At 35.5% G+C, this 24,254-nt stretch overlaps 1 protein-coding gene across 4 annotated transcripts; it reads left to right on the top strand.

Annotated features, from left to right (window-relative positions):
* Positions 1-2,570: 2,570 nt before the first annotated feature.
* LOC129288088 (uncharacterized) lies at positions 2,571-22,311 on the top strand. Of its 4 annotated transcripts, none has more exons than XM_054924448.1 (14): positions 2,571-2,865; positions 3,556-3,598; positions 3,767-3,855; positions 3,943-4,048; positions 4,325-4,414; positions 4,840-4,956; positions 6,289-6,474; positions 12,200-12,331; positions 13,887-14,389; positions 19,987-20,086; positions 20,181-20,240; positions 20,831-20,923; positions 21,001-21,210; positions 21,507-21,645. In XM_054924448.1, the coding sequence occupies exons 3-13, from the start codon at positions 3,818-3,820 to the stop codon at positions 21,208-21,210; spliced, it is 1,635 nt and encodes a 544-aa protein (XP_054780423.1). In that variant the 5' UTR covers positions 2,571-2,865; positions 3,556-3,598; positions 3,767-3,817; the 3' UTR covers positions 21,507-21,645. The 4 variants fall into 4 exon arrangements, with proteins under 4 accessions (XP_054780423.1, XP_054780422.1, XP_054780420.1 ...); XM_054924445.1 differs by having other exon boundaries at positions 2,577-2,865; positions 21,001-21,120; positions 21,507-22,311; XM_054924447.1 differs by lacking the exon at positions 12,200-12,331 and having other exon boundaries at positions 2,576-2,865; positions 21,001-21,120; positions 21,507-22,311.
* Positions 22,312-24,254: the final 1,943 nt, after the last annotated feature.

The raw sequence follows: 24,254 nt of genomic DNA, 5'->3' as shown, positions 1-24,254 counted from the left end.
CATTTTTTCTTTGCTCCCGTTTTGTACTGTTTTCATAGTAATGAATTCTCCTCTCACTAAAAAAAATGAAATGATCTGTGGGCTGTGGCCCTCGCCAATTCTTTCTTCTTCTATTTTTTTAACTTTTACTCCCTCTATTCAAAAATGTAAAATATTTTTTGAAGAGTTGGATGTTCAAAAATATAAGGCATTTTTAGTTTTTTGAGGTGTAATCATTACCTTTTTTCCAAAAGTGTCCCTATTAATAATGATTTTATATTTATTGTAGAGTGTTTAATGGGGGTAAATATGAAAATATAGGGTTAGCTAGAAAGTAGGTAACTACTTTATTGGGGGGTGAGATTCGGTTAAAAATACCTTATATTTTTTAATAGAGGGAGTATATAATACATATTATGTTATAAATAAGGGAAAATTTAGGGGAATTATGGCGTTTCGAATAACCAAATTGTCATCTATATATTTTAAAGAGATTTTATTATCATTTCTCCTATAAATAAGTACATATACGTACATGTGCGCATTTATGAATTTGCTTTTAATCATTATTGTTCGTCTTATATATATATATATATATATATATTATTTCATTTTATTATTATTATTTTGATTTAGAATTAAATTCTTATAATTTATTTTATTTTCCATAAATTCTATATTTGAAATTAATTAACTTATTTCTAAATTCTAACCCTCTAAATAATAACTAATTTTCTGGACTTCAAGATTTGTTATGCCCCAACATTGCTTATAATTAATTCATTACTTAGTAATTAAAATTTAGGATGTTACAGTCTTTACTACCTTCGCCTTAGACAACAACCGTCGTTGACGTTCAGCCAATTACCTTCTCAATATTTCAATTTGTTTCCTATTGTTGGGAAAAGTGTTTTTACTCCACTTTGTTAATTCTTTTCTACAACTATTCAATGTATTAATAACATCCCTCACCCTAGGATTGTACAAAGGACTAGACAGCATGGACTTTGGCCCAACCTAAAGTCTAATCTCTTTCATGAAAAGAACTGGGTTAGGTAACTCGTAGTCTGGTCTTGTCTAGTGATAACCCAAAGATTAATAGAACTAGACTTGGTTCATACGATTGAGAGACTGATCTTATTAGTCCAAAATTCACTTTGCCATTTTTTTTACTTTTTTCTCTATGAGAGGCAATAATCCATTTCAATCTAATAAACTCAATTAAGATAATAAGATCACTAATAATCATAATAAATTCAAAATAATTTTCAACAAGAAAAAAGTATTTCAATTACAGTCTAAATGATTTAAATATATAACCTCAGTAAAAAAAACACTCAACAAACTTCAACAATACTATATTACAATAACAATTTAGAAACACATTCAACAAATCTTCATACAATCATCTCCTTAGCGTAAATTACACTTGAATTATTTGTCAAAAATAAATTAATTATAATTATATTAAATAAATTAGTATGACTGGATTGGACTAAGTGGTCCAGATGCCCAATCTCCTGTCTAATAATCTTTTTAGTCTTGAAGGAATAATGTTTATAAGGACCGAACAAGATAGAACTATCTCGGGTTGAATTGGATCAGACGGGACTAGAGGGCTTTTGCACAGTTCTACCTCACACCATAAAAATCAATAGACTCAACATTAAGCCAATCCTTTTTAATAACAGAATCATAATCCTCATGTTTCGCCCAATTAGCCTCAAATTTAAAATAGTGTGTGGATTTTTCATCAATAAAATAGCAATCCACAACCAGTAAACTATGATCAGAACCAATTGGTTCAGTGTGTTATCTGCATTCCCAAGAACCCGATCAATTCTTTCCCTAACTGTTGCCTCCCCCAATCTGTTATTGCACTAGGTAAATTGTAGCCCATTAAATTTGAGATCCATCAAATTGCAATTAGACAGCAAACTCGGAAAGCCAACAATTTTTCTCAAAGCCTTCGGTCTTCCTCCCTCTTTTTCCTCCTATGAAACAAGATCATTAAAATCACCAACACAAAGCCAAGAACCCCTCACACAGCTAAGAAATCTCCAAAGTCTTTGCCAAACTTCCCTTCTATCTCTCTCTGGAGGAGGCCCATAAATAAAATTATCTATTATTTTAAAGTTAACTTTTTATTAATTAACAAGTAGTAACTTAAATTCATTATTAACTTTAGATAAATTCATGAGTAACATCTCATTGATTATTTTGAATGAATATTTATTTTTAATTTTTAATTATAATTAAAGAGCATCATCCTTTGATAACATTTCAATTCCAGTTTTGAATTACTCTTCTAATTCTATTTATAGAGAATTAATTTTTGATAAAAACTTTATCAATTTTTTATATTTATTTTTATCTTTTTGAACTTATTTAATGTTAAAAAATTATTAAAAATAATTATTTTTACTCTTATTAATGGTCAAACTTTTTAAATTTTAAAAAAGAGTCAATAAAATTTAAATTTTTATTGATTCTCCTAAAAAAATGACTTATAAATTCGACAGTTTCTTGTGACAGTAATTGTCAATTTCCCAAGACATAAATCATATAATATTCACTGCATTCCTTCCCCCCTCCCTCCTGCATTCCGCTTGAAAATTGAGATCTCACTTGACTCTCGCAAATGCGCTCAACTGCTTCCTTGTCGTCTTCCAAAACTTATGGCTTCTGCTTTCACCATCTGATGCTTTGCAGAAAGCATTCGTAGCGAAGTGTTTATTTCGTTGATGCCAAGTTGAAGCCTTCAACGCAAACACGAAATTTAAAGATTTGACTTACACGAGCGTTTCAAACTTTCAATCAGCTGGAGGACTGTTCTGAGTTCTTTGTACTGGACAGACAGTCTATGACTCTATGCGCTGATTGACGGTTTGTTATTTCCTCTCTTACATTTCCGCGGACCTGTTTTCTCCCTTATTCCCTTTCCTCTTCCTCGGACAAGATTCTTTCGAAGAATGGGTTTTCAGTTTTTCTAAACAGACTAAAGGAAAGCAAATGCATTGAACTAGACTCGTTGGCCCACTTGAGTTTGATGTTTTTTGTTATTGATCTTGTCCCGGTGATGCGCTTGAGTTTGATGTATTTTGTTTGACACTATTCATACCCCCTACTTTTGAAATTAGTAGGAAACCCCGTAGCTCTTTCGTTTAGGACGTGAGGCTCGTGCGTCCTCAGGTTCATGCGCCAAAAACAACTTTGACCTTAAAAAGATGGGGGATTGTCGGCGGCTTATTCGTATTGGAAACATTTTTACTTTCTTTTGTGGATGGGGTCGGGAGCTACAGTTGCACTACTTTTTCTCACCCTTTTTTTTTATCTTTAATTACTGGGTACTTTAATTAATGACAGCGGACTTGTGGGGGAAAAAAAATCTCATTGCTTTTCCTTAACTCTAAATTTCATGAAGAGTTAACTTTCTCTTTAACTTCTCCTTCCCTCTGCCCGTTCTCTGTTTTTTTTTTTTTGGAGGTTTTCCTGACGGAAATTATTTGAAGCGAAAGTTTGACAAGGCGCACTATTTTCTTGATAATATGTGTGTGTTTGTATTGAAAATGACAGGTAGCTGTGCATTCATGAGCTTGTCATTACTACTTGGTCACAGGTATTACAGTTCATCTATTTCACATTCTCTATCTTGAGATTATTGATGAAAAACCTTTCAATAGAACCTCAATACAGGCTGCAACTATGATGCCTGAAACGAATCTGCAAAATCTATAATTACTTTTGCGCATGGGCTTACTTCTGGAAGTTGATAACAACTTGACAGGGTTTCTGGAGAGGCTATGCGTTATTAAATGACAAATACGGTGATCGCAGGATGTGTGATTCATTGGTTATGCCATCTGCACTGAGACGGTAAGGGGAGGGGGGCGGTGCATATATGTGCGCTCTAAACTATCTTCTTCCTTTTACCAATACTCACATAGAATTTTATTTTCACAGAAACTATTCTTCATCTGAATATTCACGCCCGGGCACAAGTTATTGTGATTCAGAACTTCAGGTTGATGTTCTGAGTGAGCTTCGTTGTGGCGACTTATCCATAAAGGTAAATTGGATGGTGGGGCTGCCTTTCAATGATTCATGTAAGAACCAATAGGATGATAGCTGGAACAAATTTTGAGTCCAACCACTTGCCCTTTTGGTGATTCATATGTTCACTATTTTTTTCCTACTCATTGTCTTTCAAAGTTGATTGTAGATTCTCCAAACTTTATTGCTGTAATTGATTTTTTTCAATGGAAATATCAAGTGATTCTTCTTCTTTTTTGGTTAACAATATAAAGTGACCATTCTTATGACTCTTTTCAACTGTAATCTTTAGGTGAGAAATGTTAGGGAAGAGACAGCAAGAAATATGCCACGTGAACAAGGAAACAGTGATGCTCTCAGCAGATTTCAACTTGAACAGGATGTGAGTTTTCTTTGTGTTGGCTCTTGTCTTGTTAGCGTGTTACTTGTTTATTGTGGATGAAAAATGATGGTAAAGGAACTGGATGATTTTTAACGAACCTTACAAGATGATATTAGCTTCCCTTGTTACTGATTTCTATCAAGGAACCATGAAATCATGCATTCATGAATTCTCTCTCCCCCCCATCTCACATGAGCACTCTCTCTCTCATATGGATCACTTTTCCCTTGGTATGATATGGTAAATTTCACATTTGCTTTGTATAAATGGCAATAATTTGTGAAGTCTTGATCATCATATGATTAGTGTGGTGGCGGCTAGCAGCCATTTTATTCTTTTAATAACTCAGGCAGGTTTATACAACCAAATGTATTAGCTATCTTTATGGTTGTTAATCCCTAATTTACTATTTGACATCTATACAGGTGCAACAGTTAGAAAACCAGCTGCTAGAAGAGTTGGAACTTCATGCATATCTTGACAATGTGATTGATGAGAGAAATGTCATCAAATTATCTGGTCCTGCAAATCTCCCACATCATGTATGTCCTTTTTAACCTGCAGAATATGGTGTCAGATACTCATATTCATGCTAATGTTGGGATGAAATGACTTCTAATGTAGTTTTCAGTACCTGATTTAATGGGATGTGACGCTGATACACTTTGAAGGTTTCTGTGCTCTCTTTGGCCTTCAAGAAGTAGCACTTGCCGAAAGGGAAAAAACTATGAGATTCTTGGACTTCTTACATGGCCTATAATAACGAAATTATCATCTTAGAAACTATCAGAAATTCCAAAATATTTGCATGTACTCTAAAATGTTAGGATAACTTATGAAGGCTAAAAGTAGAAGCTGATGATGATGATGATATATATATATTTTAATGTCCTGGATAACTTGATTACATGTTACCTTTTTGCTTTGAGATAGTATTTTGTTCCATCCTGTCACAAAGAGATTTGTGAAAATAAACAGTCACATTTGACATTGTTGTTGATGTCATCCCCCTGGGGGGATTTAAATTAATACTTTAGTGGTTATGTTACTTTTTGTTTTTTTGGGTAGGCTCCATTAATAAACTTATGTTTTCAAAGCAGGCTTGAGGTTCAAGTGAATTGAGTAGCACTCTTCAAATTTCTTATGCTTGTGGCTATAGATGTAACCCTTTTTTTGAAGAGTATTATTACATTAGTACATTACATGCTGATTTGACTGATCAGAAATCTGTATTTGCTTTGAAGGATGATGCTCTATTGGACCTTAGGAAAAGAGTAGATTCTGTGAATTGTAGGAGAAATTTAAATCTATAGATTGATGGGAAAAGGGAAATTTGAGTGTTGAAGGAGTGCATTGGTTTGAGAAACTGGGAGGCAAAATTCTGGCCATCATTTAAGATGCTTAATTATGAAATTTTTTAAAATGAATTTAGCATGAGCTTTTCAATGTGTGGCCGTGAGACAAGATTATGAGAAACAAAATGTGATTCCAGGAAAATTGCCTTTTGCTGTGAAAAAGGAAAAGGTGAAAACATGCTGCACAAAATAACCCATAGTGCATACAAGCAATAGTTATCAACGACTTAAACAATATTGGCAAGTATGAGAGGATTTATGTAAATGCATCTTGAATTTCTCTTTGTGGAGGGCTAGGGTTGGTAAGTTTCTAAGAAAGATATACATGACAATTTATGACAACAGAGGTTTTTATTGAATAGTCACAACTTTAGCTCAAATGAATTATATGCTGCACTCTCCAGCCATTTAACCATTTGTGTTCATATTAAATTACATTCATGTAAAATTTTGCCTTTTCCGTTAATCTCTTTGTAGTATGAATTTGAGTTTTGGTACATTCCATTGTGTTTTCTTTAGGTTCAAGAGCTCCTTTCAAATATTGCCCAACTTGAAAGTACAATCTCGAAACTTGAAAATGAGATAGTATCTTTACATTTCCAACTTAGTCAAGAAAGAAATGAGCGGAGACTTGTGGAGTATCGTTTGAGACGTTTATCTTCTCAATCAACATCTCTTTGTTCGTCTGAAATTTCAAGCACCCTGGTATGACTTGTTTTTTTAACTGTTATTCAGCATTATCAAACTTAAAGCATGTAACTGCAGCCCATAATAAAGGAGTTGGTTCAGATGTAATTCCAATTCAGCAATTTAAACCATTTCAAAACCAAGAAATTGTGAGCTGTAGGATTGAACTAGGGTCAAACATTAATTAAGCTATTTAATTTGTTTGATTTAGGTTAAAAACATGTGGTAGTACTCTTCTGTAGCTACTCTTATGTGATATTAGGCACTGTGTAAGAGATTATAATATAAATTATGAACTTTGCTTAACAACTCCAGCCTCGTTTGGTATCCAAGAATTGGGAATAAGGATATGGAATTAGACATGGAATCTTGATCTATGCTTGTTTGGTATGACATATTTAAGATCCTCAAGAATCTTAATTCTAACAAAATCCATGGAATTAGATTCCTTACTCACCCTTAAAGAATCTGATTCTTTACCATGGTTCCCCATTTTGCCCTCTCCAACTAATCGTCATCGAGCTTCAGCCTTCTTCATCACCATTGACCTTCAACCTCTAGCCTTTAATGAACTGTCGAACCATCGCCTGCAACAACATCATAAAAAGCTTCTCTAGATTTAATCATGTTATTTACTATAGTTTTGGTTCAATTTCTTTGTTTCGTTGCTACTTTGGTTTCGATCTTCGTCGATTGCATCTCGAGGCCTTTTAGGTTCAAGCTTCTCCACCTTTGTTCTTGCAAAAACTTGAGCACAATGTCCATGGCGGTGATGGTCTTTTGCCAACCACCTAATTTGCCTAACTCTGCCATGCCTTGTGAGACGACGAATTGCTAACTTATCCTTTTGCAAGATCCGTCAACCTTATAGTGTCCCTTACGAATAGCTGAGTTCTCCTTTTGGCTTGAAATTTTACCCTGAAGTGGATGATTAGAGGATTGATGGGTCTTCACTCTTCTTTCTTCAACTGTGGAGGGAGATATTTTTTAAACTAGTTTATTTGGAGAATCTAGCATATATTGTGTATGTTGATTGAATCTGTAAATATTGCAAATATGAAATCTCACAAGTCTTGTGTTTTGATTAAATATGAAATTCTTGCAGATGTATCAAAATATTGTCCATGGTGAAGAAGAAATCTGCAGGAAGTCGTGTGTAGTGGGAGGGAGTGTTGAAGTTATTAGTGGTGGGAGTGCTAGGGCTTCTTGCTTTCTTTTTCTTTTTTTTTGGGTGCAACGGGGATTTTAGTATTTTTCTTATTTGAAATGCATATAATTATTAAGGCCTCATTTGGTAGTGTAGAATCCTAACTGTGGAAAAGGAATTGGGACGAGAAATTGGGTACAATGATGTTTGATACACACTAATCAAGATTCTTGATTCTAGGGAAAAAGACAGAATCGGATTCCATGCTTCTCCTTATGGAATTTGGCCAAACTCTTTGGAATTCAACATTTTACCCTTTTACTCTTTGCAATCTGCAACCATCACCTCTGCTTTTGTCACTCACCATTGCCATCGCCTCCACCTCTCTCGTGTTCGTGGGTGTGAGAGGTTTTGATCTATTGGATGAGGTCCCAAAGGCGGAGATCGATTGGATGATCCAAAGGTGCTATTGTTCTCTTTTGAAACGGCATGGTTGTTGGACGATGGGAATTGCCTAGTTCTGGAGGACGACGATGAAACTAGATTTGGAGCATGACGATAAAGCCCTAGCGAAATCTAGAGGATGATGATGAAGCCATAATGACATTGTTGCCTACGCCAATCTCCTCCTCCAACTTCAATCTTGGCCTTCATTGTTGTCATCATCATTGATGACCTTTAGATGTTGAAGATCTACCTCCTATCTTTGATTCTACCTTTCATCTTCTTCAATCTTGTTAGATTCCAATGATGACATTTCCATTTTTTCAAGTTTTGATTTCTAGTAGATTTTTTCTTTGCTTTGTGATTGGTTTTTTGCAATGTTCTTGCTCTTGTCTTGTTGTCCATTAGGCTTCTTGTTCTGATCTTGTGGTGGTGGACATGGTTTGTTGCTGTCTACCGTGAAAGAGAGGTATGGAGAAGAGGTTTCCCATTTTTTGTTGATAGGGGCATTTTTGTCTTTTCTTATTTTAAATATATTTATATATATTTATTAAAAGTATATCAGGATTCCATCTTCATACCAAACCCAAACATACTTTATAACTCAATTCTATTCCAATTCCGATTGCAATTCCAATTTTAGTTTCATCAAAAACTCTTTCATCATACCAAACGTGGTCTAAAATTATATCAGGATTCCATTATCATGTCAAACAAACTTTTATAACCCAATTTTATTCCATTTCCAATTCTGATCCAATTTTGTCAAAGACTCTTCAATCATAGCAAATGAGGCCTTAAGGTTTTGTCTTTTCACAAGGCAACATGTTTAGCTTTTGAGTTCAAGTGATCCTTGACAAGTGCATGCACAAACATACATATGGTTTTTAATGTAATGTGCAAGGCCGATTGCTGAATCATTGAACCAAAGGTCATTCTTCTGGTTCTATTTTTTGGCCGAAGTGGTTGGAATGACTGAAGTGTAATTTCTATAGTTTAATTCTTGTGAGTTGTTACTATTTTGTCTTTTTGTAAGGGGCCATATCGATAGGTTTATAGTTGATGGGACTATCATGCTTGAGATATATCTAGTGGTTAGAAGCCCAAGATGGAAGAAGTGAGCAAGGTTCCTTGAAACACTAAAGCACTTCATCCAGCTGTTGTTGGTCTGATGAAATAGATATGGCTTCACAAACTACCATCATTGTATTGACATCTGTAAGAGTCACATGGACAAGGAAGGTATGTTGGGGAAAAAGAAAGTCATGAGTTTCTAAAATATCCTTGAAGTCCCAAACACATAAGAGTTTATGCCATGTAATTTATGGTATTGATTTTGGCACTAGAAGGCTATGAAAACCATTGGGCCCATGTCTAGAATGATTTGGCCTAAATGATGAAGCCATTAGACCATCAAAATAAGGTCAAAACCAGCTAAGTACATAATCAAAAATTTAGTAGAAAAAGTGGAAATAGACACCGACCAAGAAAGATTTCTACAAAATTTATCAATCACTACTGTGCGGCCCCCAACAATTGTGGCCCGAAGGCCTTTATTCATTTGAATCGTTAAACTCAATTGTTTGTCAAGAGTAGCATTAATGACATTACGGGTGCTACTTGTATCGATCATAATCACCACTTGCTGCTACTTGATATACTCTTTAATCTTCAATGTAGAGCAACCCTTGTGACCTTTTATTGCGTTATTCATGTTTGAGGGCTTGCCAGATTTAGACACAGACTCGAGCACTAGTGGCATCCAAGAAGTCATCATCATTATTAGCGTTTTGGATAACTAATATCATGACTTGTGATTCCTTACTCTTGTGAGAATTGGGGTACTTGTTATTACACCAATAACAAAGGCCTTTCCACTGAAGGTCTTCCATTTCATTTTTGGACAAGGTAACAATGACCTTTTTTGCTGGAGCACTTAAGGAAGAAGTTGCAGAACTTTGGTGAATGAGGGAAGAAGCCTTGAAGGGAGGTTGAGAAATGACTCGAGTAGTGGATCCAACATTTTGTGATGTCGGAATTGTGGAAGCATAATAGGTAGGAACTGAAGTATTATCATGCAAAGCTTGAATGAACCGTTCTTGGATGCAAGCTATTTGCATCATGCTCGCTCAAATAGAAGTTTTGAAAGCATTGACAACTGATTAGATATCAGAATGCTAAGAAAACAATCCATCATAACGTTTTTCGGAATGTTGACCTCTATAAGAAGGTTATTAAAGTTTTCAATGTAATCATCAACTATTGTTTTGCTGTTGTAGTTCAATCTAAACCATGGTATTGATGTGCCAAACCTTTATAAATAGTGCATCCATGTGGGTGAAATATTCCTCCTATGAAATCATAGCTTTGTGTCTCTTCTTCATGAAGTTAAGGTGCCATATAAGTGCCTTACATTCTAGATGGATGCTAAGAAAATGAATTCACTGATTAGAAGACATATCATCCATTCCGAAAAATTGTTGGTAATTGTATGACCAACCATGGAAGTTAGAGTTGTCGAATTTGGAAAACTCTACATGGGTATGTTTGGTGGGCACTGAGTATTGGTGTGGTGCGTTACCATATGTGTCGACCTGAACATTCTAATTCTGAATGAAGCTATTCTATGTACTAATAGCGTGATCATCAGGACAAGCTTTGATTCGTGACATGGATTGCTTGAGATCCCTAATGTCAATTGTGTTCTAATCAAGATGTAAGCGACTATTTTCGACCAAAGTAGTGTTTATCTCAGCATTGCTCCAAATTGCCTTGTTGCTCATGTGATTGTGTCTCCAATGCCATTGGGCTAGAGAGGACGTTTTTGAAGATCATTATGTTCGCTACCTTGATTAGAACTCTGAGAAGCCATAATTGAAGCATCATGAACAATCTCTATAGTAGTAATTAAAGGAGAATTGTTCTAGATGAGTGTGAACATTACCCAGCACAAGGAGAGATGAGCCACCAAGAATCTGATCTAGGAGATGACTAAGAGCAAGACGAAGATTGTATGAAGTGAGAACCATGAGGAGTTTGTCTCACTTGTTCTACTAGACTTCAGATGTAGCAGGCATTAGAGTTTGAAATTCTCGGTGTAGCAACTCATTGCAATTGGCATAAGTAGTGCTGTCTACATCTTCTTGTTTCATATTGACAAGATTAGTAATCTCATTATAATAACAAGGAACATCATTGCGATGTAAGGAAACAACCTTACTCTGAACATTGAAGGAAGTTTTAAAGGACTGATAAATAGGAAGCAGTTTAGAATTAAGGGAATTCCATAGTAGGGACAATAGCTAAGCATCAACCTTCACCCAAGCAGGTCGTTGAGCCTTTGAAATATCATTTTTCTTTCTTAATTAGGTGATCCAAGTGTTTTGTCCCTTAAACCAAAGATGAACAAAGGCAGCCTATGACTTGTAATTAGAGGGACCATGTAACTTTTTAGAGGTAATGGCAAGAGTACCACTAAAAATAGAAGAAAGCGCACTAGACTTTGAATATGAGGTAGACATGGAGTGGAAAAATTCAACCTTAGGAGATCAAATATAAGTACAGCAGTGTGGAAAAATGATGAGCACACCCTGGCATTAGAGAGAGGAGAGGATGATGATCATGGCAGAGGAAACGATAGTGGAAGGCATGTCAAGACATGCTGTCATGCACTAGTGAAGCAACATTGGGTAGCGAAATTGCTATGGCGTGTGGGAGAATGTGCAATGGCTGATGGCAATTGGACTTCAGGGTCTAGCTTGTGGGATGCTTTTGGTTACGGTGGTGGGGCATGTGCGACAAACGGACCTCTGGCGGTAATGGGTACTGGTGGCATTGAAGGTTTTGGATGTTTAGGGTTTTTGAAAGAGGGTTGGAAGGAAGCACAACCCCAGAATCAGATCAGATTTAAGGCTGTGATACCATATAGAAATAGAGAGATATTTGAAAAAGTAGTTAGTAAATGTATTGAGCTACAGTCTGCGCTATTTATAATTATATGTACAGGACAAAGGAATAAAGAGTATTAATTACAAAAGATACAAACTGATCTTCCTAATCACAATCTAGTTAGCCCTAATATCATACAATTAATACAATATCTCTTTGATCCTCAACAATTCCTTTTGTCATCAATCTTCTTTGTTTTTTTAGATGTCATCTTCTTCGAGGTCTTCAAAGCAATTTGATTGTGAAGGACTTCAGCTTGCTGAAAGTTGCTCTGACCAATTGCGAAAAGCTCAGTCATCTAAACATTCTTGCGAAGGCGAAGAGCCAATGATGGAGGTAACATCCATGTTTGATGTGATATGAAAAGAATCTAGTTCTTCCTTAAAAGCAAAACATGTTCACCAGATAAACATAAGATACTGGTAGTATTCTTTTGAGTACTACATAGGCAATACTAAGAAATAATTAGTTGCTAAGGGTGATATTCTGATCTTATTCTCATTTTCTTGTGTTCTTAGTAGTTTTGACTGTCAGTACTCTTTTGTGTACATCTGTTGATTAAGAAAATATAATTGGGTAAGAAAAGTAATGATTAGAGAATAACAAATAATGGATGGAAGGATTGCCCTATTATGCGTTCGTTGTTGCATGTCATGATCAGTGGGTCTGTTGTATGCTAAGCATGAGGTTGTTGGTATAGCAGTTCTCTTTCTAATACTTTGTTCATTTCTCATATGTTTGATGTGTGATAGGATTTAATCACCTAAGTGTTCAATCTGCATATTAAGGTGCAAACTACAAGTAATGCTGTAGTTGTTCATTGATCAAGTTTTCTTCATCTATAAGGAAGGATTCAGGGATGCATTTTTCTTTCTCTAGTTGGATTTGTCAATACCTCTCTTCTTTGTCCTTGGCAATAAACTTATTTTGGATTGGATATCTTTGATTTGGCTCCTTGTCTAATGCACCTGTTTTATAGAAAATGGAGTAAATGACATGATTCTCCCCTAACGTTTGGATAAGTTTTACTTGATCCTCCATTTTTCAAAATATTATTCGTGACTCTTCTTACATTTGATATATGTTGCAAACCTCCTCTTCTTTCTGTCAATGAAGTTAACTTTTAGCGTAATTGGCATTCTTTTTAAAAATAAAATTACTTGTCTCTGCATAGAAATATGCAATTTATGCTATTATTCAGTATCTTTGTTGGCAGATAAACACTTTTCTTTTCAAATTTCTTTCCCATCCATAGATGCTTTGGGATTGGGACAGGATAGGATTGCCTTTATGGCCTTCATTTTGTTATTCTGTCCAATGGTTTATTTTTGGAAGTTTCTCATTCTCATTGAAATATGTGGCAGAATTTAAAAGCATCATTGTCAATTTCAATTTGTGCATTCTGTTCTCGTTTTTGCCTTTTTTTCCTCCTTCTTCTCTGACTAATAAATATTCTGTAATTCTTGGTAAGGAAAGCATAATGAAATATATCCTAATGTCCTTTAGTCTTATTGAGCTATTCTATGTGCATGCAGTAATATTCCTATCTGAGACCTATCTTAATAATACGTGTTATTTTTTATTTGTCAGTTTTAAGTTACTAAATTTGGTTGTAAAGTGCCAGCATTAGCTGTCGTGATAACATTTTTATTTTTTTCCTTCCCAATTCCCCCCTTCTCATGTTCCCTGTTTATACCTTCAAGCCTATATTGACTGAATCATGTGCCTTATTTTCCTCTGATGGAGTTGGAATCTTATTTTGTGAATTAATTAGTTTACATTTACAAGCAAATGAGGTTGTGTTGTAGAAGCAATTGAAGCTTTTATACTGTGGCCCAATTTGGCTTCAACTTTTGATGGTCCTGTCATGACATGTTATGTTTTGCATCAGAATGCAGGGCGCTCAGTTTTGTTTTGCTATGAAAAAAAAGAGTCTACAAAGATAGAGGGCAAATCTTGTCAGCCTGTAGATTTCAGGAAACTTCCGAAAGGGATGCCACCAAAAGAACTTTGGAATCAGCCCAATTTATTATCAGAAGAAATGGTCAGGTGTATGAAAAACATATATATCTCTCTTGCAGATTTTGATATATCTATGAAGTCATTTATAGGAGAGAGTCAGCACTCAACTCAGTCACCATGTGAACATCTTCCTAATTCATTATGGTGGTCATCATCTGAGCACTCAACAACCTCGTCATGGGTGCAGAGCCCACTAGTTGATGTAAAGGATTGTGATGTATTGGCTTCTGGGAATGCTTGTGATCCCTTTCATGTTCGAGGTAAATTGAGTTGGGCTGATATTGGAAGTTATGGATCGGCAACTGAAGTATCTTGGATGTCAGTGGGGAAAAAGCAATTAGAGTATGCTGCTGGGGCACTACGGAGGTTTAGGTAAATTTTTTCCTCCGTTTTTTCTTTATAAATATCTGTTGCAGATTGAAATTAATCCCATGCTTTTTGGGATTATCAAAGATTAAAGCTAGTCACATACTTTGAGATTGACTAAATTTTGTCTGATTTATGCTTTTTTATTTTGGGTCCTTGGTATTTTGGGAATTTACTATGTTTCCTTATTTGTTATTTCATTGATCTTTTATGGATACCCCCGTATTGTTAAGTGAAAGGCTTATGAGTGTAGATTCATTTCCCCCATAATGAGAGCCAAGTTCCAAACCAAACAAAATTTCCATGGTAGATGGAAAGTATGAAATCAGCCATTCCCTCATTTGTCAACTCCTGTTGTTGGTGGTCCTAGTTCTCTACAGATCACCCAATGCATTATATAAAAATAATTTCTGGGATGTTTCCAATTATTGCTGGTTTTCAAATTTCAAAGCAAGGGCAAGATTGATCATCTCACTAGTGCAGAAATGAAACCAAGTGAACCTGGTTTTTCTATTTGGGGGGCCAAAAATGCCTTGGCTATGTCTTGTTTGACAAACTTCATTAATCATTGCTTTTCTTGGACATGACGTTTCAATCAAGTGTTTACGCTTCATAGTTAAGGGTCATAAGAAATTTGCATTGGACACAGCAGCATTAGATTGGCTATGGAAATCCCAACAGTCGTTTGGCATTAGTAAGATTGATTGGGATTGATTTTATTTACTTTATTTAAATCTTGTAATTTCCTCCTCTAATCGTTGGGATCATATTTTGTTTCTTTTCCAGATTTGTAGGCAAGGTTTAGGTGATTTGATTGATTGCTCATCTTGTATAAACTGTAATCTTGTTGATCAATGTAAATATACAAAATTGGACTCCCTACTCACTCGGTATCAAAGCTTAAGGGAGAGATTGATTAATTACATACCTTAGACAAAGACGGTATGGAGCACTAGAGTTGCACGGTCAGAAACGTCTCGCAATTTAGACTGACAGCAAGCAGGGGGATTGAGTGCGACCTAGAGTCTTGATGGGTTTGCTGTCCTTATTGTGCCAGAGAAACTCACTGGCGAGAACTACGAGGGTTGGCGCAAATGGTGATGCTTGTTGTTGAAGGCGGTGGACGTCTCGGGTTTCTTAATGGGGCATTTGAACTACTAGATAGTTCAAATTGTCAGGATTTGCAAATTGGAAGAATGAATAATGCCATGGCTTTGGCAATCAAACAAAGTTTCATCTATCTGCCTATTGCGCAAGAGATCTAGGAAGCTGTTTGAGAGGCTTATTTTGATGGAGAAAATGTCTCTCAAATTTTTGAAATAAAAAACAAGTTGTGGCCATGAAACAAGGGTCATGTATTCTTAATGACTATTATCTTGACATGATTGTACTCTGGCAGGAGTTGGATTTGAATGATGACAAGACTTGGAAGAGTGTCAGGGATGCTGTCCAATGTAAGAAATGAGTTGATGAACAACTTTTTGAATTCTTTGTTGGGCTCAATGCGGACCTTGATGCTAAAAGGGGAAGAATTCTCAATCGTGTACCATTGCCATGTGTCTGTGAAGCCGTTGATGAAGTTAGACGTGAAGATTCCCCCAATAATGAGTTACTCTGAACAATGTTAATCATGCAATTAATAATGCACTTGAACCATTTGCACTTGCAACTAGAAGTGTTGATTCAAGAAACCAAAAAAGCAAACCTGTTTTTGAGCATTGTAAAAAGAGAGGTCATACTAAAGATACTTGTTGGGATATTCATGGCAAACCTCTGTATTGGAAACCTAGGAAGCCAAGGGGCATGGTTACCATGTTGGTATAGAGAAACTTGGTGATGGAACCTCCACATCTCTAGCATTCTCACCTAAGCAATTCACCAAATTTGTGGAGTTGTTAACCATACTTAGATGCTGAATTCGTCCCAACAACCTGTAGCAACCATGGTCCATAAAGGTATTTTCTTGCAAGCCTTGACTGCTATTCAACATTTATGTGCTGGAAGACTTTGGATTGTTGACTCAGGGACATCTGATCACATGACGGATAACTATTCACTATTTATACAATGTAACGATTCTTGAGGTTAAGATTACTGATGCCTCTTTATCTTCCTGTGATTGAGCTAGGAGATGTTAAAATTTTTGATAAGATTACTCTTCATTCTGTGCTTCAAGTTCCCAATTTGAAGTGTAACTTATCTTTGTACACAAATTGACCAAGAATGAACATTGTCATGCTGACTTCTATGACACTTAATGTTTGTTTCAGGAAATGTCAATGAGGACTATGATTGATAGTGCTAAGGAATTTGATGGTCTCTACTACTTTGATGCACCCTTATGGAGAATGGTAGTGTTTGTAATAAAGTCTCCCTTCGTAGGGATAGTGACATTTTGTTATGGCAAACTTTCAATATTTGAGTCAAATGTTTCCTTCTCTTTGTTTTAATAAAGGTGCTTCCAAGTTGTATTGTGATGTTTGTGAACTTGCAAAGCACTAAAGAATCACTCTTCCTCACAATATTTTTCAACCGTCCCAACTTTTCACCACTATCCATAGTGACCTTTAGGGACCTAGCTGTATTTCATGTAGGAGTAGAACCCATAAAAAGTGATTTATAACATTTATTGATGATCGTACTTGAGTTTGTTGGACCTACCTCCTAAAAGGAAAAGAAAAACTGATGTTCCCTTAGTGTTTGTGAATTTCTACCAAATGATTAAAGCCCAGTTCCAAAATCCATTAAAATACTTCACATTGATAATAGCATGAAGTTCATTAATAGTGCCTTTGGCAACTTCCTTCAACAAAATGAAATTGTTCATAGAAGCACATGTGCTTGTAGCCCTCAACAAGATGGGTTAGCTAAAAGAAAAAATAGCTGCATTTTGGATGTTGCCAGAACTCTCCTTCTTACCCATAATGTGCCAAAATTTTATAGGGACGATGCCATCTTTATGCCACCCATTTCATTAATAGAATGCCTAGTTGTATGTTATCATTCAAGATCCCTCTTGATGTTCTCCATGCCACTCATTCCATTTCTCTCCTTGAAAATAACTTCCCTTTATGGGTCTTTAGGTGCATTACTTTTGTTTACCTTCGTCATAGTAATAAACTTGATCCTTGTGCCATCAAACTTTCTTCCTTGGATATGTCGCCTCTCAAAAAGGCTATCAATGCTATGATCTTATCACCAAAAGGCCATTGTGCTTGGTTTGAAAGGTTCGCATTGGTCCTAAAAGAAGAAAGGTTTATCCAAGGCCATAGTGATCACACTTTGTTCTTCAAACATAGGGGGACAAAGAGGACCATTTTGAGTGCACGCATGGATAATATTGTTCTTACAGGAGATGACCATAAAGAAATGGAGAAAATAAGGATGTCACTAGCCAAATGTCCAAGCGGAAGATTTGGGAGAAATAAAATACTTCTTGGGTATAGAGGTGGCATGATCCAAGAAAGAGATTTATATATCCTAAAGGAAATATATTCTAGATCTCCTAAAGGAAATGGGAATGTTGGGGTGCAAGCCTAGCACAACCCTTATTGAAGTAATCACAAAGAACAAGAGAAAGAAAAAGAGAGATGACAGAAACTAGGAAGGAGAAGATGAAGAAGAGGAAGAAGAGGAAGAAGAAAATGAAGGGAAAGATGTTGATAAAGAGAGGTACTAAAGACTAGTTGGTAAGCTCATTTACCTTTCCCATGCTAGACCAGACATTGCCTTTGCAATGAGCGTAGTGAGTCAACACTCTCATGCTCCTAAAGAGAAACATCTTAAAGTGGTCTATAAGATCATATGGTACTTTAATAGGAAGACAAAGAAGAGAAATGTAGAAATATTCACTAATGTAGATTGGGCCGACCCATATGGTGATAGGAGATCTATGCAAGGATATTGCGTATGTGTGTGGCACAAACTAGTAAATGATAGAGCACAATAGTGTCATGCAATTTATGCAGCCGACCCTACCTAGTGGAATAAGGCTTGTTATTGTGTGGGGTATCCTAGTAACTTCTTGGGAGAAATAAAATACTTCTTGGGTATAGAGGTGGCATGATCCAAGAAAGAGATTTATATATCCCAAAGGAAATATATTCTAGATCTCCTAAAGGAAATGGGAATGTTGGGGTGCAAGCCTAACACAACCCTTATTGAAGTAATCACAAAGAACAAGAGAAAGAAAAAGAGAGATGATAGAAACTAGGAAGGAGAAGATGAAGAGGAGTAAGAAGAGGAAGAAGAAAATGAAGGGAAAGATGTTGATAAAGAGAGGTACTAAAGACTAGTTGGTAAGCTCATTTACCTTTCCCATGCTAGACCAGACATTGCCTTTGCAATGAGCGTAGTGAGTCAACACTCTCATGCTCCTAAAGAGAAACATCGTAAAGTGGTCTATAAGATCATATGGTACTTTAATAGGAAGAGAAAGAAGAGAAATGTAGAAATATTCACTAATGTAGATTGGGCCGACCCATATGGTGATAGGAGATCTATGCAAGGATATTGCGTATGTGTGTGGCACAAACTAGTAAATGATAGAGCACAATAGCAACATGCAATTTATGTAGCCGACCCTACCTAGTGGAATAAGGCTTGTTATTGTTTGGGGTATCCTAGTAACTTGGAGCAGTAAGAAGCAAAATGTGGTTGCCAGTAGTGCTAAGGCTGAATTTAGGGCTGTGCTTATGGCATATGTGAAGTAATCTAGGTGAGAAGAGTATTAGAAGACTTCAAAATTGAGCTAAAATTTCCATTGAGGCTTTACACAGACAGCAAAGCTGTTATCATCTCACACAATCTGGTTCAACATGACAGGACTAAACATGTAGAGGTGGATAGAGAATTTATTAAAGAAAAGGTTGAAGGGGTCTTGCAACACTCATACATGTGCCTACATAGAATCAAACAACAGACTTCTTTACCAAGGGTGCATAAGGAAGCACTTGAGAAGTTTGTTGGCAAGTTGGACATGGTTGATATATATAGTCCAACTTGAGGGGGAGTGTGGAAATCCCAATGGTCAATTGGCATTAATAGGATTGATTAGGATTGACTTATTTTACTTGATTTAAATCCCGTAATTTCTTCCTCTGACTGTTGGGATCAGATTTTGTTTCTTTTCCAGATCTGTAGGCCAGGTTTAGGCGATTTGACTGATTGTTCATCCTGTTTAAATTGTAATCTTGTTGATCAATGTAAATATACAAAATTAGATGAGACTCAAATTGCCTCTTCATGCAAAAGATATATGCATTTCTGCATAGTTTTTTTAAAAGCAGATTTGAACTTGCAAGATTTGGATGAGCTTAATTTGCTGATATTTATGAAATTTGAATAGAATAAATAAAGTTAAATATGATCTTGTCTTTGAGTTTTGAACTTTGGGCATAAATGTGAAAGAAAAGTTCAAACTAAATTCTGCTTGAACTTGGTACTTTCTTGCCTGATCCCTGATTCTTAAGAAATTTGAATAAATGAAGTTAAACCTGATCTTGTCTTGTTGAATTTTGAACTTTGGGCATGAATTTGAAGGAAAAGTTCAAACTAAAGTTTAAGAAAAGTTCATGTGATTTGAATTTTGTTGTTGAGAACAGATTGCTCGTTGAACAATTGGCTAAAGCAAATCCCACCAATTTGACTTCCAGTGAGAAACTTGCTTTTTGGATCAATTTGTACAACACATTGGTCATGCACGTGGGTGCCCTTATATTTTTTATTTATTAATATTATGGCTTGATGCACTTTTTCAGAAATATGTCGTAGCTTTCATGTCTCTTCTTTTTAACAGGCTTATTTGGCTTATGGAGTCCCAAGAAGTGACTTAAAGCTCTTCTCTTTATTGCAAAAGGTTTGATTTCTGATTTTATTTCATTCATTTTTTCTGAAGTTTTTCTTAATTTTGGACTCTTAAAGGGGAGTGGATGATATAAAGATTGTGTGTGATATGAATTCTTCTTGTCCCAATCTTACTTCAGCTAATTACGTTCTGCTATGGTGAAAGATTCTCTCCTGAGGATGTGGAGTTGAAAATCAGAAGTGATGTTGGTTTCATATACTTCTTTGTTTGCATAAGCTTGTTGAGAAACCCTAAATTAGGCTAGATCATTTATTTCCTATGGTTTAAAACTTCATGGAAATTTCCTTTTGAATGCCATGTCTATTTGTTTGGAAACATCAACACCTGGAATTTTAAGATTTGCGTAGCCATGATGAAGTGAACATGCTTATATGTTGGAATCTACATATTTTTTATGCGCGTGATACATGAGTTTGCCCCAGCACAAAATCTGTGGCACTTCAATTATTTCTCTTTTTTGGCCTTTTTAATGATGAGGGAGCACCTAAAGCTATACCATGGGTCAAAAATCAATGTAGCATTACTTTTTAATCATTTCTCTTGGCATATATCTATATATATTTTATACTTTGATAATACAGGCTGCATATACTATTGGGGGTCATTCTTTCAGCGCAGCTGCAATTGAGTATGTGATTCTGAAGATGAAACCGCCACATCATAGGCCTCAGATAGTATGTATTTTGGTATCCCCGTTGTACACAAGTCACAGCATCATTCCACGACTCAGTTTTGTTAACTGTGTTGTCAGGCATTGCTTCTTGCTGTTCAAAAGTTTAAGGTGTCAGAAGAGCAGAGGAAATTTGCAATTGATAACCATGAGCCTCTAGTAGCTTTTGCTCTCAGCTGTGGCATGTATTCTTCACCTGCGGTAATCTTACTGCTTATTCTCTCCCTTACTACCATCTTCTGTTACAAAAGGGGGGAAAAAAGGAAGATCGAGATATACCATCCAAATTAGGTGAATGATTAAATTTTTTTCATTTTCCTGCCATGATATGAGAGGCTTGTGTTGTGTGGATGTAGTATATTTAACTTTGTACTTTCTCCAATTGCATTATCAATGAGAGAGAGAGAGAGAGAGAGAGAGAGAGAGAGAGAGAGACGGTTAAGCTTACTTGACAAGCAGGCCTTGCCACACTCTTAATCTCTCAATTCAATGGATCATCCATCAGTTAGAAAAGATTCAAGTCCATGTTGAAGGATGTATAACTATATCTATATATATATATATATATGTATATATTTTAATTGCAGGTAAAGATTTATACAGCTAAAAAAGTGAGGGAAGAGCTTGAAGATGCACAGCGGGATTACATTCGTGCGGCAGTGGGAGTGAGCAACAAGGGGAGATTGCTGGTGCCCAAAATGCTTCACTGCTTTGCCAAAAGTTTTGTGGATGATGCAGGTTTGGCTGTGTGGATATCCCATTATCTTCCTCCTTCTCAAGCTGCCTTTGTAGAGCAATGCGTATCCCAGAGGCGCCAGAGCTTTCTTGGTTCTCGCAATTGTGCTATACTCTCCTTCGATTCCCGTTTCCGCTATTTGTTCCTTCCTGATACAATCCCCTCTCCTCCCTTCCTCCTTGAAAGCTGAATTGCAAACTAAGCCACATCAGATCAGCCAAGGACGTTTCATTTAGAGAGGACAAGCTGGAGACCTTGTTTTTGCTCTCATCGAAATGCAGAATCATTATCTTTGAGGTTAGAATTTGGGTTATGTACAAAGAAAAGAGAAGGAGAAAGAAAAAAGGGGACTTATTTCTTTGGGCAAGATCCGAGTGGATCTGTTTTGTTGATCTTTGGCCAATAAGATCCTACTGGATCTGATCTGAAATATTAGAATGCAGTACCTTGTGCATCTTTTTCTTTACTCATTGTCATCCCATCCGGTGTAGTGTGTATCATTAAGTAGTTCATGCCTTGGGTCCCATTCGGTGTACCATTAAATTAGTTCTGAATATTTTTCTTCTTTTTATCATTAAATTAGCTATGTCTTGAGCCCCAAACATATGCATATGCATATGCGACTGATCTATTTCATATATTTTTTTAAGCTCGCATGAATAACAGTTGCAAAGTATTCCCAAAAAGAAAACACATTGCGCGGCTCATTTAAGGCTGCGTTAATTCGTGGGGTCTCACTAATTTTATTTTAAAAATGTTAATTATTTTTTAATTGGTTATGTTAGGAATTGGGCTAGATTGACTTAATTTAGTTTCCATATTTTTCGATGTTATTGAAATTGGATTAATCATTGAATTAATTGACGTCTTGGTTCAAGGTTCACTAGCTTAATTGTGATTGATTTTGTTGTAATGTCTAAGAAATGCATGGCATAACGTTTGAGAAATGGATCAGTATGCTACTTGAAAGAGCTTTAACCCAATAATGCTTTAAGGGGCACAAAATCCCTTCGCTCAATGTAGTTGTTGGTGGCTTTCTAAGTAACTTTTAAGTATTCTTTAAAGTTGTTTATATAAGTCACATTCTACAAGAAATTAATGATTCTCTTTATAAATTATTTTTTATAAAAAAACATGGACTATTAATTATCTTTTTTTTTTTTAAGTTTCTATGAATAGTATACGAGGTTGCGTGTAAGAGAGATGGATGCTTTTAAAAATACACTTAATAATGATAAATTGAATTTTTTCCTTTTTAAATAATAGTGATGATTTAACTAACCCTCTTTAGTTATAATGAGATAATTAGAAGACACATAGGAACATGACCCAACATAAAAAAACTAATTTTAAAATACATTTTTGAATTAATGGGGGTTTGATTTAGTAGAAAGGATTAGTTATTTACAACGTAGCGAATTAAGAATTGAATTTCTATTGAAAAATGTACTCATATTTAGTATTTGATTGTGCCTTGTATATGATTGTTTCAATAGGATACTCGAGCAATAAAAAAATTCATTTCTAAGATTCATGAATGTTCAATTTTACATTTATTGTTTTAGATCTCAAATTATGTAATGGGCGATCAAATTTCGCAAACTTCCAAAATTCATATTAGGTACATTTAATTAAGATGCATCAACATTTACGACATTAAATTAGGGCGGTTTTGAAGAAACTTGACTTGTTCTATTTAAGGAGAATTTCACTCCGGAACCTTTCAGTATGAGCTTTACCTTTTAGGAAAAACCCTAATTCACCACATTCAATTGAAGATTTCACTCCAGAACCTTTTAGGGTGAGCTTCACCTTTCTAGAAAAGCCCTAATTCACTACATTTCACTTCTTGTAAGGAAGATTTCACTCAATAACCAATTAGGGGGAGTGTCACCTTTTAGAAAAACACTAATTCACCATATTTAAGCTTCTAACTAGGTGTGTATTTTGCCATTTTGGAGATAATCCTTGTTCTTGGATGGTATAGTTCTCTTTAACACTTATGCTTTTAATTTGTTGATCTCTTACTGGAAAAATTATCTGAATGGTTTTAATGATGTTCTGATTAAATAGACATTTTGCACTATCTTCATTGGTTCAAAACACTCCAATTCATCGCAGTTGAGACATCAATTAAAAATTGAATCATCGAGATCATCTATGTCGATCGCACAAGGTAATATGTATTTTTCTTTATTGAAAAATATATATAGTTGTCTTGAATACTAATGATGAGAACATTGTGCTCTGTTGCTCTCGTTTATAAGATCTTATCTTAGTCCTAATTCTTTTGTTTCCTTTTCCATGGATTTCATATTATTTTAACTATTTCATTTTGTAGTTGTATTTTTTTTATAATAATAAACTTTAGTAGATAGAAGTAGCTGCTCTTTTGTCTTTAGCTTTTGTTCTGTACCTTTGGATTTGGGTCTTTTTCATGTCCAAAGTGGTTTGGATGTTGTTGTATTGGCACATCTTGAGAGCAATCTCAGGGGCTCAACAAATTATCATGGTGAAACAGGTCAAATTATTGGAAATTTCTTTATATAAATTGCTCTGTTTGGTTACTAAGAAAGTTGATTAAAGAAAGAAAATGCTT

The sequence above is a fragment of the Prosopis cineraria genome, unplaced genomic scaffold, assembly GCF_029017545.1.
Source record: "Prosopis cineraria cultivar Desert tree isolate PC_DT_omini unplaced genomic scaffold, ASM2901754v1 PC12, whole genome shotgun sequence".
NCBI lineage: Eukaryota > Viridiplantae > Streptophyta > Magnoliopsida > Fabales > Fabaceae > Prosopis > Prosopis cineraria.
Note: the sequence above shows the minus strand (reverse complement) of the source record. Positions and strands in the feature narration are given on the sequence as shown.